At 58.0% G+C, this 17,291-nt stretch overlaps 8 protein-coding genes across 8 annotated transcripts; 4 read left to right on the forward strand and 4 right to left on the reverse strand.

The window, feature by feature from the left end:
- Window positions 1–662: 662 nt before the first annotated feature.
- WHR41_01675 (uncharacterized protein) lies at window positions 663–1,739 on the forward strand (the record flags this gene model as incomplete). Its single annotated transcript, XM_069370281.1, has 1 exon — window positions 663–1,739. One exon carries the CDS (start codon window positions 663–665, stop codon window positions 1,737–1,739), a length of 1,077 nt encoding a protein of 358 aa, XP_069232854.1.
- A 565-nt stretch (window positions 1,740–2,304) lies between these two features.
- WHR41_01676 (uncharacterized protein) lies at window positions 2,305–3,456 on the forward strand (the record flags this gene model as incomplete). Its single annotated transcript, XM_069370282.1, has 2 exons — window positions 2,305–2,872; window positions 3,020–3,456. 2 exons carry the CDS (start codon window positions 2,305–2,307, stop codon window positions 3,454–3,456), a joined length of 1,005 nt encoding a protein of 334 aa, XP_069232851.1.
- WHR41_01677 (uncharacterized protein) lies at window positions 3,429–4,864 on the reverse strand. Its single transcript, XM_069370283.1, has 2 exons — window positions 4,685–4,864; window positions 3,429–4,623 (listed from the first exon to the last, which is right to left on the reverse strand). Exons 1-2 carry the CDS (start codon window positions 4,727–4,729, stop codon window positions 3,517–3,519), a joined length of 1,152 nt encoding a protein of 383 aa, XP_069232852.1. The 5' UTR covers window positions 4,730–4,864; the 3' UTR covers window positions 3,429–3,516.
- A 730-nt stretch (window positions 4,865–5,594) lies between these two features.
- Window positions 5,595–7,079, reverse strand: WHR41_01678 (uncharacterized protein; the record flags this gene model as incomplete). The annotated part of the gene is made up of 1 exon (XM_069370284.1): window positions 5,595–7,079. The coding sequence occupies one exon, from the start codon at window positions 7,077–7,079 to the stop codon at window positions 5,595–5,597; it is 1,485 nt and encodes a 494-aa protein (XP_069232845.1).
- Window positions 7,080–7,755: 676 nt separating this feature from the next.
- On the reverse strand, window positions 7,756–10,743 carry WHR41_01679 (uncharacterized protein; the record flags this gene model as incomplete). The annotated part of the gene is made up of 4 exons (XM_069370285.1): window positions 7,756–8,703; window positions 8,764–9,639; window positions 9,862–10,093; window positions 10,154–10,743. 4 exons carry the CDS (start codon window positions 10,741–10,743, stop codon window positions 8,272–8,274), a joined length of 2,130 nt encoding a protein of 709 aa, XP_069232846.1. The 3' UTR covers window positions 7,756–8,271.
- Window positions 10,744–12,448: 1,705 nt separating this feature from the next.
- Window positions 12,449–13,622, reverse strand: WHR41_01680 (uncharacterized protein). The gene is made up of 4 exons (XM_069370286.1): window positions 13,419–13,622; window positions 13,349–13,357; window positions 12,838–13,270; window positions 12,449–12,773 (listed from the first exon to the last, which is right to left on the reverse strand). Exons 1-4 carry the CDS (start codon window positions 13,451–13,453, stop codon window positions 12,654–12,656), a joined length of 597 nt encoding a protein of 198 aa, XP_069232602.1. The 5' UTR covers window positions 13,454–13,622; the 3' UTR covers window positions 12,449–12,653.
- A 72-nt stretch (window positions 13,623–13,694) lies between these two features.
- WHR41_01681 (uncharacterized protein) lies at window positions 13,695–15,905 on the forward strand. Its single transcript, XM_069370287.1, has 3 exons — window positions 13,695–14,075; window positions 14,170–14,215; window positions 14,283–15,905. The coding sequence occupies exons 1-3, from the start codon at window positions 13,953–13,955 to the stop codon at window positions 15,167–15,169; spliced, it is 1,056 nt and encodes a 351-aa protein (XP_069232601.1). The 5' UTR covers window positions 13,695–13,952; the 3' UTR covers window positions 15,170–15,905.
- A 69-nt stretch (window positions 15,906–15,974) lies between these two features.
- Window positions 15,975–17,118, forward strand: WHR41_01682 (uncharacterized protein; the record flags this gene model as incomplete). Its single annotated transcript, XM_069370288.1, has 2 exons — window positions 15,975–16,518; window positions 16,580–17,118. 2 exons carry the CDS (start codon window positions 15,975–15,977, stop codon window positions 17,116–17,118), a joined length of 1,083 nt encoding a protein of 360 aa, XP_069232600.1.
- Between the last annotated feature and the right edge of the window lie 173 nt (window positions 17,119–17,291).

A 17,291-nucleotide genomic window follows, 5' to 3' on the forward strand; every position in this document is an offset into this window, starting at 1 on the left:
AATTCAGCAAGTTTCCTCACCTCTCATGTTCTGTGTCACCATCTCTCTAAGACTCGAATATCTTTTCGATGCAAGGCCTTTTTGTTATTTCGAATGAGGCTACCGCATCGTTTAGATCTACGACAGGACGATGCATGGTACAAGGCGTCGTTCATGTACGCCGTTTCCCACGGTACTTGCAATGTATTGTTAGCGAACTCACGAGCACCACACTTGTCGGATGTCGAGCTATCGTTTCGCTGACAAGGTGAGTTTTGAAACCCTCCGTATCCACCAAGTGATGCTGAGGGGTTAGAGACCCCATTGTGCTTCGCCGATGTGCTGACGCGTTTATGCGATTCGTAGCTAGCTCCAAAAAGCACGAATGCTTACTCAAAGCGATCGGAGTACACACCAACAACATGAAATTGCCGCGATACCGTACCTAGGTAGCAAGGCAGACTAAGAATCCCTTGGATGTGCTGGCGGATCAGTGCGGAGCGCCGTCCCTGCGAGACGTTCCACAAAGGCCGAGTTCCAGCGCCGAACTTCCGTCACCATCAACGCGACAGCAACTTCACCCACTGGCTTTCCTTTCCCGCGGCCATGCCTCCTCATAGTTGACCGAAATTGACCAGTGGGCAGCTGAAGCGCTGCCCACACTTGCGACTACCAAACAAATCATGGCCTTCGTTCCCAAATCCCGCAAGGCCAGGTTCGACTTGACCCTCCACATCCACGATCTCAACAACGTGCCCTTGGTGACCGGCAGCAGCCTCGTCAGGTGGCATTTACCCAGCTCAAGGGCTGCCGAACACCGAGGGCGTACCAGCAAATGCCCCATCAAGGATCATCGAGTGCAGTACGACTACGAACACCAGCTACCGGTCCGATTGACCGTCAGCAAGGATGGGATGCTGCAAGATTCGCACGTCGATTTCGAAGTTACACAGGAATACAGCACCAGCGGGAAGAACGAGCGCATCACACTCGGGAGGCTGAAGCTCAACCTGGCCGAATATGTGGAAGCGAGTGAGGTGCAGAGCCCGGGGCCTCCGGGCTCGCCAGGCCACGCTTCGGAAGCCGAGGGAGTTGTCAGAAGGTACCTGATGCAGGACAGCAAGATCAACAGCACGCTGAAGATTGGTATACACATGCGCTATGTGGAAGGTACGAGAGACTTCACTGCCCCGCCGCTGCGGACGGCGCCGGTGTTTGGCGGCATCGCGGGTATAATATCCTCCTCTGAGCCAGTCTCTTCGGGCCACGGAGCAGGGGCACATGCAGACGGCGACACCTCAGCCATGAACGGAAGTGACGGCCCAATGCCTAGTCTTACCGCAAACAGCAAAGAGGCCGGTGAGATGCAGGATATGTACCGCCGCGCACTCGCCGCATATTGGTCAGCGCAGCCCGGTGAATTGAAAGCAGACGAAGCTATCGAGGATATCTTCGCGGGTGGAGATGGCTGGGGAGGTAGAGGTCGTCCAACCGCAATGCGACCGAGCATGGATGCTGGCAGGTCGGGCACTTCGACTCCAAACCCCGATATAGATGACTTGCACAGAGACCGGGCTCCTCGCACGCCAGAAGGCGGGAGTCGAAGAACGTTTGGCATTAAGCGCCATGCTCACACGAACTCAACACATAGTTTTGGCAGGAAAAACAAGATCGTTACCAAAGCACCGGGAGAGATCGACGAGTTTGAGATCAGGGAAGACCTCAGGAATTGGCATGTCGGCAATAAGGCATGCACATGAGCAACACTCAATGTCATAGACAATACGAATACAGCGCACTTGCCTTTTCACGCCCTCATTTCTCGTGCTCGAATCTCCAGAGATCTCGTCAAAGCGAAGAGGCCGTACAAATTGTTTTGTGTGCGTTCCACGAGACGGTACTTATGGAGCCACTGACCTTTTACGGTCTTAGCGCCGCTGACTGCCTACTTGATTCGAAGATCGTCAACATATGCATATTGGTCTCTGCAATTCAAGCTCGAACGATTTGTGTGACGATGAGGATACCGATTCCAGGCTCTTGGTCAGCTGCGAAGTGGCAGTTCTGGTACGTGAAAGCGGGCAAAAGGATCGACGGCGTTTAACCTTTGGGTGGTAGATCTGCTAATAGAGGGGTATGCGCACGTCTATGTCGCAACTCAAATCATTATTCCCTGCCACAGACCGGATTGCCTCGTGAGCAGATCACTTGGAAACATAAAAGGTACAGTACTTGCCCTCATCTCAAGCTGACATTCGCCTGCTGTCCCGCTATATCCAAGCCACACATCTGTCACGCAGAGATCAAGCAATCAGATCGATCAATATGGCGCCCTCTGAACTACCAATCCTCTTTCTTTGGTCTATGTCTCCTTGGGCCAGTAAAGCATGGCACTATCTCGCCCTCCGCGGCATCCCCTACAACCAGTGCATTCAGCCTATCACAATGCCCCGACCGGACCTTGCAGCTCTTGGAGTGAAGTACCGTCGCATCCCTGTCCTCGCTGTAGGCCGTGACATCTACTGCGATTCGCTGCTCATTCTACAGAAGTTCGAGGAGTGGTATCCGCGCGACAGCGAGTTCAAGAGCATCAGCGCCACGGACCCTACCGGCAGGGCGGTGGAACGATTGCTCGAGAAGTGGACTGACGTCGTTGTGTTTTCCGCTGCGGCCGCTTGTATTCCCAGTGAGATGGACTTGTGCAAGGACAAGGCATTCCAGAAGGACCGCGAGGAGCTCTGGGGAAGGCCGTGGACGGCGGAGGAGCAAGACAAACTGAAGCCTGCTGGACTGGCAAACCTGGTTGCGAACTTTGATTTCTTGGAGGACATGCTCAGTGATGGTCGACGGTGGCTGTTGGGTGACCACGGTCCTGGACTCGCGGATGTCCATGGTAAGTCGGCTTGGTTTCATGGATATGGTCCAATTACTCATTGATTGCTTGCAATGCCCCTAAATTTATTCGACCCAGGGGGGCTCAGTAATCTCAGCATTTTGCCTTTGCTCCTCACTTTCGCGGATTATGTACTAACTTCAATAGCTGCTTGGATCTTTTCGTGGATGCACAGCCTGCCGAACGCGATGCCGGAGAACTTCTTCGGCACCAAACGGTACCCTAAAACGAGAGCGTGGATCACACGCTACGATGCCGCTATTGAAAGGGCTAAGGGTGCAGCGCCCAAGCCAGAGGAACTGGACGGACCTGCTGCTGTCGACATAGTCCTCGCATCGAAGGTCCGTGAAGACAGTCTAAAGGTCAATGATGATCCGTTGGGGTTAAAGAAGGGTGATCACGTTGAGATGTGGCCCATTGATACTGGCTACGGTCGGAAAGACTCAGGGAAATTGATCAAGCTGACGAGTAGTGAAGTGGCAATTGCTGCAGAGAGCGAGCGCAGCGGTGAGCAGGTTCAGATTCACTATCCAAGATGGAACTTCACTGTAGCGCGTGCTGGTTCGAAAGTGAACGGGGTTTGAGCGATGTATGTAGACATTTTATCACGGCCGCGTAATAACTTGGTTCCAGAGACGCATTATCTACCACTCCCGATACCCACCATCTTTTCCAACAAATCCCTTCAGCTCCCATGGTTTTGTGGATTGAGCGACCTGCCTGACGAGGTCTTCATTGATTTCTATGCCCAGGCCTGGCCCTTGCAACATCTCCACGAAGCCGTCCTTGACGGCAAAGACCTCAGGATTCGTCACGTAGCTGCTGATGTCGTACTCACCCGCCTCGACGTTGTAGTGCATACCCACGCTCATCTCCTGGATCTGGTGGTTCGGGGTAGAGAGTCCAATCTGAAGACAGGCAGCAAGGGCGATTGGGCCAAGAGGACAATGAGGTGCGACCGCGACGTCGTACGTTTCCGCCATGGCTGCAATGCGCCTCAGCTCAGAGATACCACCGCAATGGGCAATGTCGGGCTGGATGATGTCGACGCAAGAGTCTTCGAAGAATCGTTTGAAGTCCCAGCGTGAGTATAGTCGCTCGCCAAGGGCAATAGGGCAAGTCGTGAGGCCATAGAGCTCTTTGATGCTCTCTTGATGCTCACTTAGAAGGGGCTCTTCGATGAAAAGAGGATGATGCGGTTCTAGAGCCTTCGCCAGCTGCTTTGCCATGGGCTTATGCAGCCTGCCATGGAAATCAACACCGGCATCAAGACCAAGTGCCTTCACAGCTTTGAGCCTTTGGACACTGGACTCTAGCACGGAGGGGGAATCAAGCCAACCCACGTCTTCGGTAGCGTTCATCTTGATCGCCTTGAAACCCTGTGCCAAACGCTCTTTGGCCGCGCTCTCAACATCGCTAGGCCGATCACCACCGATCCAGGCGTAAACATTCACACGATCGCGGACTTTGCCTCCCAGAAGCTGCCAGATAGGCACGTTCAGCTTGCGTGCCTTAAGGTCCCACAAAGCGATGTCAATACCAGCAAGGGCCGACATGAAAACCGGACCGCCACGGTAGAAGGACTTCCGCCATGCATCTTGCCAGATCGCTTCGATGTCATCCGCTTCACGGCCAACGAATCGTGTGATGTAGCCATTCAATGTGCCTTCGACCGCTTCCGTGTGGCCTTCTAACGAAGCCTCGCCCCAGCCGACGCGATTTTCTGAGTCGGTGATTTTGACAAATAGCCACTGTGATACTGGTCAATCATCAAGGTTCCCTTGCCACTATGCTCATATCAAGGCGGCTCACTCTTGGCAATACGCGGAAGTACTCAATCTTCGCTATGGGCGCCATACTGTAATTCAATCGACTTTTGAGGGCCGAAACGCTTCTATCAAAGCTAAGCAAGCGTAACGTTGATTCTTAAAGAGTCAGCCTGGACGTGGAGACCCTGCGAGGTGTTGATCTGTGGACGTCGGGTTTTGACCTCCACCTTTCCCCTCACGCTTCACGATCTGCAATTGCCGAGCCCTAATTCAATGTGCCGGGCATAATAAATGCAACTCTGATATTTAACCAACTCGAATAAAATGCTCTCACACATTATCGATACGGTCTAGAGTCTTCGGTCTGACAAGGCACTGCAATGATACTCACTTGAACCTCCAAATTCGACGAATCCTTGGGCTGATCTCCAGAATAAAGCAATAATTGTCTTGCTCCATGGTGTTGATAATGATTCGTATCAGCTTCTACAATTGTACATCGGTCTTCCCTTAGTCAGTCAAATGACTTCCGTGACGCAGACCTGTGATGCAGTCCAAACAATCACGGCCTGTGCACGGGTGGATCGAACAAGCCTCCCAGAGCATCACCTCATAGTCCCACTTCAAGGGTTTCTGTGAACTCGTCCAATGGTGCAAGCGTCTGCTAAGTTGGTGCCAGCAGCGATCAGGTCATTCATTCAAACTTCTCTCACATGTTTCTGACTGCTTTGTCATCGGACGGCCATCCGAGATAAATCGGTTGCCAGACGTTATTCCTCGGCTCAGAGCAAAGTGAGGAGACGTTGGTCGATAGGAACCAAGTTGCTTCAAGTGAAGCACTCCAGCTGATCGTGATCTCTCGTGGCATAACGTCGCACCACTGCTTTGAGGGCTGGAGTCGGCAAAGGCGACCCTCCGTCGAATGTGAGGTAATAGGAAGCGATTCTCGTTCATCAGCGGCAGAAGATGACGATCTCACCAAACATCCCACTCTTCACTTTCTCGAGCACTTTCTTCTCGTTCATGCCCATCTCCACACAGACCTGGTCCATACAGTGCTTGCCGTCCAGGTACTTCACCAGCCTCGCCGCCTCTGCCCGCACCTCCTCTTCTTTATCCAACTTCTCCTGTAAGCCTGCGAGCCCTTCCGTAGGCGGTGTTGCCCAGCCGGACGAAAGCGCAGCTTTGCGCCACGCCCTGTCCAGATCCGTAGCAGTTGACAGGCGAGGCACAGCAGGCGTCTCTGGAGGATCGAGCGCGAGGACATACTTGTGCATGCGCCGGAGGAAGCCCTTGATGACGCCGAAGGTGATGAAGCGCCGAACGTCGATGTTCGCAAGACGATCCATGTGCGAAAGGCAGAAGTCCGCGACCGAGAGACCAGGCTTTAAGGTGCTGTAGAGCTCGACGATCGTCGCTCTACTCGGCGCCCCGCGCGCCTCGTCCAACACGTCCTTGCCCAACACGCTGGCGAACATGCCCTCCTTCGCGTCGATCGTGACATACTCCCTGCACTCGTCCACGAGCTCCTCGCTGCTCATGAACAGCGAGATGTCAAACGACGACATGTACACCGCCTGAAAGTGGAAAATATCCAGCACCATCGCCCTCTCATGCAGCACCAGCTCCCTCACCGCCCTCTTCACAAGCTTGACATCCACATCCGCCAGCCTCGCAATCCTCCCCACATCATTCACCCCGTCCACAAACGGCCAAACCCTCTCCAGCACCAAATCCCACGCCACCCTCTCGCTGTCCGGCAACGCCCTGATCACCAACGGCACATCCCACCCCCTCACCCGCACCCTCTCCCTCCCCCTCTCCCCGCCAGGCCCCCTCCCAACCCTCAAATTCAACACCCTCGCCCCCGAAACCCGCACACAACACTCCCCCCACCTCCCCAGCTGCCCAAACACCTCCCTCAGCAACTCCCCCACCACGCCCTCCCCGCCAGCCCCATCAACCTCCCTCTCCTCCCTCCACAGCACACCCCCCTCCTCCTCCAGCGCCCTCATGAACCCCGCCATCTTCCCCACAACACCCTCCCACTGCTCCCCCGCGCCTTCAACGTCCTCAACGACGAAGCAGACATTGCACACGAACCGGTTCCGCTCGTACCCCTCGCCCTCGATGCTGACGGGGTGTCCCAGGACGCGGTGCCCGCTGGCGCAGACGCTCAGCGCGCGGTTCGAGAGCTCGTGCGGCGGGATGAGGTAGGAGGCCAGCGGGGGGAAGGAGACGAGGCCGGAGGCTTTGTCGTTGTCGTTTGGCGAGAGGGCGAGCTGCGAGAGCGAGGCGGTGCTGGCGCTGCTCGTCGCGGCGGTGGTGGAGGAGGAGAGGGCCGGCGAGGCGCGCGAGACGGTGCCGGGCGGGTGCTGGTGCAGGACGTCCGGGCCGCGCTCCGGGTGGAAGCGGGCGTAGAAGATGGACTTGAGCATTTGTTTTTTTTTGTGGTCTTTGTGCTGGGTTGTTTGGGTGGGGGTCCGGCTCTTGCGGCGTATTGTTTGTTTTTTCTGGTTTTGTGTAGAGGCCTGCGGGAGGTCTCGGCGCGGTCTGCGATCACATGCTTGGCGTTTGCGAGGTTCGCGTGTCGTAAGGCATAGCCATTGGGGCGAGTGGAAGAAAGACGGGCGTTTGTTGACGATGTTTCGACAGCCGCGGCAGTGGCTGCTGCGCGATGAACTTTGAAGGTGCAGTGACGGTGTGGGGAAACCTGGCTGCTGCTCGGAGGATCACGCCAACAACGGCCATGGCGCCGATCGAACCAACCCTGGAAAAGCTACATCGCAATGGTGAGAGACGTCTCGGAAGAGAAAAGCAAAGTAAAAATAACATCGCGACAAGGAATTTTTGCTCGATACATAATCTACACGTTTTCCACCCAACCCCGCCCACCCCAGATCTCCCCTTGACGTTTACCGCACTCCACTCCCCCATCCTTCCAGTCACAAGATCAAAAGAAAAGAGCAAAAAAGGTCAGAGGGACGAAGCCCAAGCCTTTCCACCAAATTCATCCAGGAATGTGCAACTCTGCGCCATTTGACTCCTCGTCCTTCGCCGCAGCAGGTGAATAATAGTGTGAGCATTTGGATATCCAAAGGGAAAAAAAAAAAAAAAAAAAGATGGAAGTAGACCAAGCGCGAACAAAAAAGGCAGGGCGATGACAGTAGCGAGGATGAAAAGAAAAACCGGTTCTCGAGCGAGAGGTATAATACGTATGCATGGGTGTGTTCCGTCTTCTTCCGTAGATAGAGCGCCGTGGTGAAGCTCCGAAAGGTCCGCAGATGGTCGTAAAGAGATGTTGTTGTAGGGCGAGCGCGACGGCCGTAAAGTTGTTTTGAGTCTAAGAGAGCGACGTGAGTGTTGTTGGGGAGGCCAAAAGTCGTTGTGAAAGAACATAGCAATACGCCGTGCGCAGGATAGCTACTCCAGGTGGTCGCAAGGTAAGCTGCGCCCAGATGGAAGCGTATCCCATGAACAGGTCATGCCAGAATGCTGTCAAACTCAGATGCCTCGTCCACTTGCGCGTTGGTACATCACCAACTAATCGGCAGGTGAAGATGCAGCTCATGGCTATCCAAAGCCAGAAGTCGCGTACAGGAAGCTCGATCAGATGATTGATCGCCTCTTTCACTGTCCCATCCCATCGCCACCAGCTTCAAGTCCGGTGTCGAAACTGAAATTGTCGAAGCCGTTGAGACCACCGTCGTCCGTGTTAAGGAAGCTGTCGAAGTCGAAGTTGTCCAGGACGTCGCCTGTTGCGCCCATAGGGTCGGCAAAATCCATATTCATGTTGCCGAACTGATCGTCGCCAACCAGGTTGCCGCTGCCACCGAATGGCCCGTTCATATCCGGGCCGGGTGCTTGCGCGCCGTTGCCGGGTTGGTTGGGAGGCTGCTGCTGCGGAGCGCCGTTGGGCATGCCACCGTTGGGTGCAATCTGCTGCTTTTGGAACGAGTTCTGGTTCATCGGAGTGATAGGAGTGGCCGGGGTGGGAGTGGGAGGTTGCTCGGCTTCGGATGCAGGTGTGGCGCCAGTCTGGCCACCCTTCTTTTGTGCCGACTGCAGTTGGTCAGTATCAGCTGTATCGAAGATGTCGCAGCGTCGGACATTAGGACCTACCTTGTTGTTCTTGTTGTCCTTCTTGGCACCCGGCTTCGCCTTGTTGCCTTGGTTTGGCGTTGGCGGCGCGGGAGCTGCAGCAGGACTGCTCGGTTGAGTTCCGCCAGTGGCAGTCGGCTGCGGAGCGGGCGGGGGAGGCATTGCTTGGTTGCCCTGACGAGGAGTCATGTTCGGAGGAGCTTGGCCAGGCTGCTGGCCAGGGCCACCGGGCGGGCCCGGCATCATGTTTGGAGGCATTGGCTGAGCACCGCCCGGGAAGGTACCGTTGGGCATCATCTGGCGGTTCATCATCTCTAGACCACCCTGTGTCAGTTGTGGTTGACCAGCGAATTGCGGGTGTGACCGAGGCATCATCTGGCCATTCGGACCCATGACCATCTGGTGGCGCATGTTTGGCGGTACACCCTGGCTCGGGTCGAAACCAGGAGCAGGAGAAGCGCGACCTGGTAGCTGGCCATTCGGCGACGCGCCGGGCTGCATCTTGGGCGTACCGCGAGCCATGTCGTTGGGGTTGGGCGACGGACCACCAGCGCGGCTACCTTGTGGCGACATGTTAGGAGCAAACTGACCATTGGCATTGGGCGGGATGCCAGGATGCGTCATGCTGTCCTGCTCCTGACGCGCCATGAGAAGTCGCTTTTTGTTCTGCTGCTCGAGCAGCATCAACTGCATCTGATAGTCTTGGAGCGCATGGTTGCCGCCATTGGGCGCAGCTTGGCCACCGGCGGCGACGCCAGGGTTCGGTACCATCCCAGGACGCATGGCAGCGCCGTTGGGACCAAAGTCGGCGAGGGACGAGTCCATTCCAGCTTGGGAGAGCGGACTTCCCTGGGCGCCGGCGGGGCCCATTGCGGCGGAGACGTTCGGAGGCATGCCCTTGTTCATGTTAGATTTTGCTTGATTCAAGGCATTTATCGTGGATTGCTGCATTTGTTGCGAATAAAGGTCCACAGACTTTCGTTGTGAGTTAGTAGGCTGCATTGCGAGGAGACGAAATTGCTCGAAAGGCATCCTGCTGGGGTCGATGCCATGTTTGGCGAGCAGCTCACGGGTGTGGTTTGCTGCGGCAGGGTCGAGGGGGGGAATATCGGGACCCACCTGAGAGTTTGGCATCTGGCCCTGCTGACCCGGGCGTGGTCCCATCTGCTGCACGTTGCCGTCCAATCGTTGCCGCTTGGGAGACGGTGCGTCACCAGAACCGGGAGAGCCTGAACGTGGACCATTCATTTCCATCTGAGAGCTGGAGCGTTCCATCTGTTGGCCCGGCATCATTTGCTGTTGGCCTTGGGCAGCGCGCATGCGTTGCATTTGTGCCATCTGTTGCGGGTTCCTGTAAGACAGAAGGTGTTAGCAAGGTCGCATGCGACATGATCTCACGCGGAGGCCATACATGTTACCGGCGCCGGCGTTCTGCATCGCGGCCTTCTTAAGGTCGTTCGGCATCATGCCGTTACTCATCATAGACATGTTGCGCATGTTCTGCATGGCAGGATCCATGCCGCCCATGAGGTTTCCACGCTGCTTCTGGCCGGCGCGTTGCGCGGTGAGGTAGCCCAAAGTGGACGGCTTGCCGCCGACGTTGCGGCGCGAGTTGTAGATGTCCCAGAACTGGAACCACCAGTCCTGCAGGAAGGGGCCTTCGGTGTTCATCAGAGCCGGCTCCGGCAGGTCTTTGGGTCTATCGGCGTCGGTGTCGTCGATGCCATTGGGCTGGTTCTGGCGCTGGCCGGGCGACTGCTTCTGGGTGTACAGCTCGAGGCTGCCCGACTGATGCATGGCACGCGCGATGTCGTAGTGCTGGTTGCGCAGGAAGTAGTCGTAGATGTATGTGTTGAGGCGCTTGATGGTGTCGGCGGTGTCGTTCGCGTTCATGGCGCCGCCGTTGGTGGGCGTGCCGGCGGCCTGCTGCTGCGGCGGCGGCTGCGCGCCGCCAACAGGGCCGCCCATGGCGCCCATGTTCATCTGCTGCGGTTGGCTCATGCTCGGGCGACAGCGAGCGGAGGAGGGAGCAGGCGCTGAGCCGGGGTGGAGCTACGCGAGCGAAGGCTGTCTGTCGGAGGTCAATGCGGTCGCGACGGGGCGCGAGAGTCGCGCGGAGTCGGCCAGGCGCAGGGCGCAGGGCGCGTCGGCGGCGGCGGTGAGGGTGTGAGGCGGCGGGCGTGGAGGCCGCGGCGCACGATGGTGGATGGGGTGCGGGTAGTGGGAGTCGAGGAGGTGTCAACGGGCACGCGTGGGGAGTGAGTGCGGGCTGGCTGGCTGGCTGGCTGGCAGGCTGGCTGGGGGCGAGCGAGCGCGCGCGGTCGGGGCTAGGCTGGCTGATGGCTGATGCCCGAGCTGCGCGCACGGCGAGGCGGGCGGTGGGCGGCGCGGGCGCGGCGGCGGGCGCGGGTGCTGGGGTGCGGCGGTGATGGCGGCGGTGAGGGTCAGCGGCGCAGCGGCATGCTCTGGCGGTGGGCGGGCGGGTGCAACAGCCGGTGCTGCGAGCAGACGGTGGACGGTGGCAGCAGGTGGTGACGGCGGCGGGCGCAGGAGAGTTGAGGGAGGCGGCGCTATCTTGGCGAGCAGCGGAGGTGGATGGCCGGGTCCGACCTGGCTGGCTGGCGGGCGGGCGTCAGGTGAGGCGAGCCTGTCTGTGTGTCTGTCTGCCTGTCTGCCTGTCTGCCTGTCTGCCTGTATGCCTTACAGCGAGGCGATGGTATTGCGATAAATCTGGGATAACTACTGCAAGTGGTATACGAGAGCGCGAGGCGTGCACTGGCAGTCTGCGGTGACGGCGACGCACACGCTATCGGGCGCGCGATATGCCGCCTCTCCCTCCTCGCACGCACAGCGCTGGCAGGCCCTCACACCTCACACGCTGGCGACGCCTGCTGCTGCTGCTGCCCGCCGCCCGCCCCCCGCGTCGCCCTCTCTCGTCGCAGCAATTCGCACGCGATCGCCGCGATTCCACCCTCCGTCTGCGGGCCCCCGACACGTGATTCCTCCCGGTGCGCCAACCATTGGCCGTGAGCGCGAGCGGCATGGTTTGTATGACCAATCTCCCTCCTCCTCCACCGCGCCGGCGCAAGCTGTCTGCCCGTCCCCTCGAGCTCGTCAACCAGACTGCGCGCCGCCGTGCTGCTCGATGCGCTCGCTATCGCTCCTCTCCACACGCCCACACGCCCATCCGCCGCTCTGCAGCCGATCTGCGCCCAACGCCCTGTTCTCCAACCCGGATGCAGGTCCGAGCACGGCGCGGAAGCACTGCACTACCGGAGAGGGGCGGCATATAGCCCTCGCTGCTTCGCACGTGCCGGTCGTCATATCGCTATTGCTCGACTTGCTCGGCACTCTCGAGTTGGTCGACTGTAATCGATTGGTGATAGCTTATCAACCACGCAGAACCAGGCGCTACGTCTACGTGAGTAAGCCTGGAGCCCGCCGGTTCGCGGACTGTCAACTCTGATTTATCCCGTGTGACAAATCGTCAGCCTCATGACATCAAGGCGTTCACGTCTGGACATCATCGCATGAACGTTCGTTCGCGCACTGTGATCGCGAGGCAAGGGGTGTAATTTCTCGAGACATCATGCGAGCGGGTGATCCTTCAGAAGCCGACGCCAACGAACGTTATGCGTTGTGACGAGCCTCATCACGCCCTCTCATCACGTCCACGCCTTGCTTCCGCCGAAACAATTCCCCGAGATTTACGCAACAAAGTGTCGTGGCATTTCTCGGTTCTGTTTGTGGGAAACGAAACTTTTTGAGCCTGCGTGTTTCGGTGCGCTTTCGTTATCAGATATCAAACATCACGGAGCTGTAGAGAGCATTTGATTCAGAAGCACAAGGACAAGACTACCAGCTTCGCGTGTAAGCTGCGTGACATTCGCATCCGTCTATGCACTCAAACCCTACTCGTCGTCAGGAGGCATCTCGTCCTCAATGTACCGTATAAGCGTGATCCTCATCTCAGTCGTGTCGTTCCCTCGCAACACATCGCTCACAAACCGCGCCTCGACCTGCATTTGCACCTGTCATGACCGTCAGCACACATCCCCTCAACTTCCCAAGAACCCAAAGAAGAACGACACATACCATCTCCAGCGCACCCCTAACAACCCCACAAAGCAGATTCGAAAACCACAGCTCCTCCTGCGCGCGCCCGTCGTCCGGCAGCTCGACGAAATCCGCCAGCGGGTTCTCCTCAAACACCAGCCCGAAGCTCTTCCCGTCCTGGCTCCAGCCCGTCACCGTCGGCGTGACGTTCATGAACACCTTGAACCCGACCTTGCTGATCACCTCGGCCGTCTCGCGGAAGCTGGCGCAGTGGCCCGTGTTGGACTTCGCCAGGAAGTCCTCGATCAGCCGCTGCCCGATGGCGTAGCCCATGCGGTCGAGCTCGGCGTTGACGGCGCCGTAGTCGGTCTTCGTGCTGGACGAGGGCAGCGTGAGGTCGCGGCAGAGGCTGGCGACCAGCGTGCCGTAGGTGAGGGTTACGACTTCGGTGTTGACTTTGTCGACGCGGGATCTTTGTGGAGGGAGGGGAGCATGTTAGCTTGAGGGTGATGGAACGGAATCGGTCGGTGCGGTGAAGTGAGGTGCTTACTTCCAGACACTGTTTAGCTGTTAGCCATTTGCTCCCTCGTGTGCTTGGAGGATCATTCAATGCGGCTCACTCTTCGCCCACGCGGGCGTACTTGTTCGAAGCCATGGTTGCGATATGTGTGTGCGCGCTTCGTCTTGTCGCGCGCCGGTATCTTGCTTCAGCTCATTACTCGATTTTAAGGGAAGGAGAGCACAGCGGCTCTGTGAGACGGGTAGTCAAGTCAAGGAAGTGGGCTGGGTCCGACGTGGGAAGGGTCCTGGTATGAGCGTCCAGATGTCGCAACGCGGAGCCGCTGGCGCCATCGGCAGCAGCTTGCAGCAAAACTTTGGGGAAGCAGCTCTGGAGCTTTCACCACGGTACCACGACACACCTTTTCACGATAAACCCGCTGGTACGCCCTCTAAATAATTCCGCGACTTTGACACCGTCTTACTTCGAAGACAAGGCCTTCTATCACCGAACCTGACCGACAACTGGCGCAAAAGCAGGCGTGTCGACTCTTCATCTTGAAAGATAGGCCTCCGGCAATCGGCCACTCTGGACACCAGTGCAAGAGGCTCATACGGAAGAATCAATCGAAGCAAAACATACGCGCATACACACCATGTCTGGCGAGAAGCGGCCGGCATCGTTTGGGAGCACGCAGCTGGTCAAGCGCGCAAGACCAGACGTCAACGGAAATGAGCTCGCAACAACCAATGGCGCTGGCGGCGCTCTCATACAAGGGGTAAGTGGAATGGCATGAGTGTCTTGCATGCGCAACACAAGGCTAAAGCTATGGACCGAAGAGCAGAAGTGCTGATATGTGCTGGGACGAGTAGGGCAACAGAGCAGCAGGCTTGCAGGCTTCGGTGATGGAAATGAGTGGTAAGTCAGACATTCACCGAATGCTGTCAATTGAGGAAGAGGAAACACGGCACTGACAATTCTTCAGGCCACAGCGGCGAGGTCTTCTGCGCACGCTTCGACCCCACAGGCTCGCACATCGCGTCCGGCAGCATGGACCGCAACATCCACCTCTGGCACAGCTCGGGCGACTGCGCCAACTACGGCCTGCTGACCGGGCACAAGAGCGCCGTGCTCGACCTGCACTGGTCGCGCGACAGCGGCGTGATCTACTCCGCGAGCGCGGACATGCACGTCGCGAGCTGGAATGTGGAGACGGGCGAGCGCATACGGCGGCACGTGGGGCACGAGGAGGTGATCAACTGCCTCGACGTGAGCAAGCGCGGCGAGGAGTTCTTGGTGTCCGGCAGCGACGACGGGTACATTGGGGTCTGGGACCCGAGGGCGAAGCAGGCGATGGATTTCATCGAGACGGGATACCCGGTCACGGCGCTGTGCATGGCTGAGGCGGGCAACGAGCTGTATTCTGGCGGCATCGACAACGACATCCGCGTGTGGGATCTGCGCATGAAGAAGGAATCGTACGTCCTCTCCGGACACACCGACACGATCACTTCGCTCGCCGTCTCGCCCGACTCGCAAACGCTCCTCTCCAACAGCCACGACAGCACAGTACGCACATGGGACGTGCGACCCTTCGCACCGCCCGACCGCGCCGTCAAAGTCTTCGACGGCGCACAGGCGGGCCTGGAGAAGAACCTGATCCGCGCGTGCTGGGACAGCGAAGGCAGGAGGATTGCGGCCGGCGGTGGCGATGGCTCGGTGACGGTCTGGGAGAACCAGAGCGGCAAGATGCTGCACAAGCTGCCCGGGCACAAGGGCACCGTCAACGACGTGAGGATCTCGCCGGACGGCAGCCTGGTGCTGAGCGCCAGCACCGACCGCACGATGCTGCTGGGCGAGCTGCCCAAATGAAATTAATGTATACAATCGATGGGTTTTCTGAGCAACGTCAGACCGAAAGCTCGAGATAGCCGAAAGTGCACAGTGCGTATATTGTGCCTGTTTCAGCTTCAGGCACTGCAACCAACATTTCCAACTGCGCCCACCCTCCAAAGCAAGCACGAGACGTCCTCGCAATCCCAGCCCGCAACACAATACATCGAGACCCTCAAGAACACAATACGCTCCACGCATGCCTCGCAAAGCAGCAAGCCCTCTCGCCACCATCGAAGAAACCCAAGAGCAAGCGTTGTGTTGCATCGCGCGGTACCTGCAGCAAACCCAGCCCATGCACGCGCAACGATTGGCTCTCCGCGCCCGCCAGCCGCGACGCCATCCCGCGACGGCCGACCACCAGCGCGTCCGCGCCTGATGTCTCGCAGACGAGCCCGCCAGAGCAAACGCCCCGGCCATTGGCTGGTGTTCGTGCGCGAGAGCAGGGTTGTCGGTGCGTTTCAGACAGGTCGTCGCGGGCGCCCTTACATTGTGTCTGCCGTGTGACGGTGCGGAACCTTGGGACTGTTTCTGGAGGCGTTCGGGCGTGGGGAGTGATAGGTTCTGCGGTGGGTTGGGTCGGAGCGAGGGAGGGTGTGAGTGTGAGGGTGGTGGTGGTGTGTTGTGTGGGAGGGTTCTCTTGTTTATCTTGCTGTAAGCTGCTTCTCATAAGGTCCTTCTGCAGGGCGGGTTCGCCTTCTTCATGTCTCTCACATTTCCTCTTGCTCCAATCTCATTGCTCAAGTTGTGAGTCTTGGGAAAATAACGCGTCACACTATCGACAATGCGCAGCCCTTTACCAGACTCAAGCCATTTGGAAGCCGGCATTGTCGAAGACGCCGTGCCGTCGCGACTATCGCGCGTTCACGACAATGTTCGAGATCTCTTACGACGATCAGTCTTTGGCTCTGTCAATGGCTCTGCTGCACCATCACCGGCTCTTCCGTCTGCCAATTGCGTTCTTCCTAGTCCCATTGCACGAACAACAACATGTACTCAGAGTGGATCGGATAATCGACCAAGCCCATCGGAAACATCACCAACCTCTTCGTTCGACAACGTGCCGGGAGTGCTCTTTCCACCATGGCGCCAACGAGATCGCGCCGACGCATCCACCACATCCGTAACAACAGCCGCCTCAACCAACAGCCACCCAGACCTAGAAGCCCAAGCTCTATCCGCCTTCCGCGAACAAAAACGCTCCAAACGCCAACAACAACGAGCCTGGAAGCGGCCCAAACCCCCCAAACGCAAGCGCAAATCCCACAGCGGCAAATACCTCTTCTGCGCCGTGCTTGCTCTCGTTTTCTGCGGCCTGCTGGCAACATGTAAGAACCACTTTCGCCCTCCCTTTCAACCCTAAACAACAACTAAACCATCCCCCTCCAGACATAGCCCTAACAACAACCTCCCCAACCGTCTCCCCCCTCCTCCACGCCCTCTTCATCCTCGCCCTCCTCTTCACCACCATCGTCTTCACCCACTCCCTCGTCCGCCACTGCTGCCTCAAACCCCACGGCCGCAAGAAACCGCGCCTCGTCCGCATCGAGCCCGCTCCGAGGCGCAGACGCCACCGTCGTCACGAGAGGGACGCTTCGACAGCAACAGCGACAGCGGCAGAAGCTGCGCCAGAACACTACGTCCCCGCGACTCCGATCCCAGTCCACCTGGCGTCGGACGACGCGCTGCCGGAGATGGCGGAGGTGGGAGAGCGGGCTTTCCAGCAGCAGCAACGGCAGCCGCCGCCGGCGTACGGGAGCAATACGAGTAGTGTAAGGGCGGACCCGGAGTTGCTTTACTGGCAGGCGGCGGTGGACGAGGGGTTGCCGTCGCCGACTTATGAGGAGGCTGTCAAGAGTAAAAGCGGTGGGGCAGGGGGCGAGGAGGGAAGGGTGGGAGGAGGTGAGGTTGTGCGTGAGTTTGCGTGAGGGTGTACCATAGGTTCGTCTTCTTGGATTTATTCAAAGGTATCGCGCGCTTCGTGGCGTTGAGAGCGAGATTGCAGTTGACTGCTTATCTTGGTGTCGTATCCTGTGCCACTGTGACTATTGCAAGACCCTCAGCAAGAGCCACCGGCGATTTATCTCTTAGCACGATCGAC

The sequence above is a fragment of the Cladosporium halotolerans genome (genome assembly GCF_011745625.1).
Source record: "Cladosporium halotolerans strain TM138-S3 chromosome Unknown Sca4, whole genome shotgun sequence".
NCBI lineage: Eukaryota > Fungi > Ascomycota > Dothideomycetes > Cladosporiales > Cladosporiaceae > Cladosporium > Cladosporium halotolerans.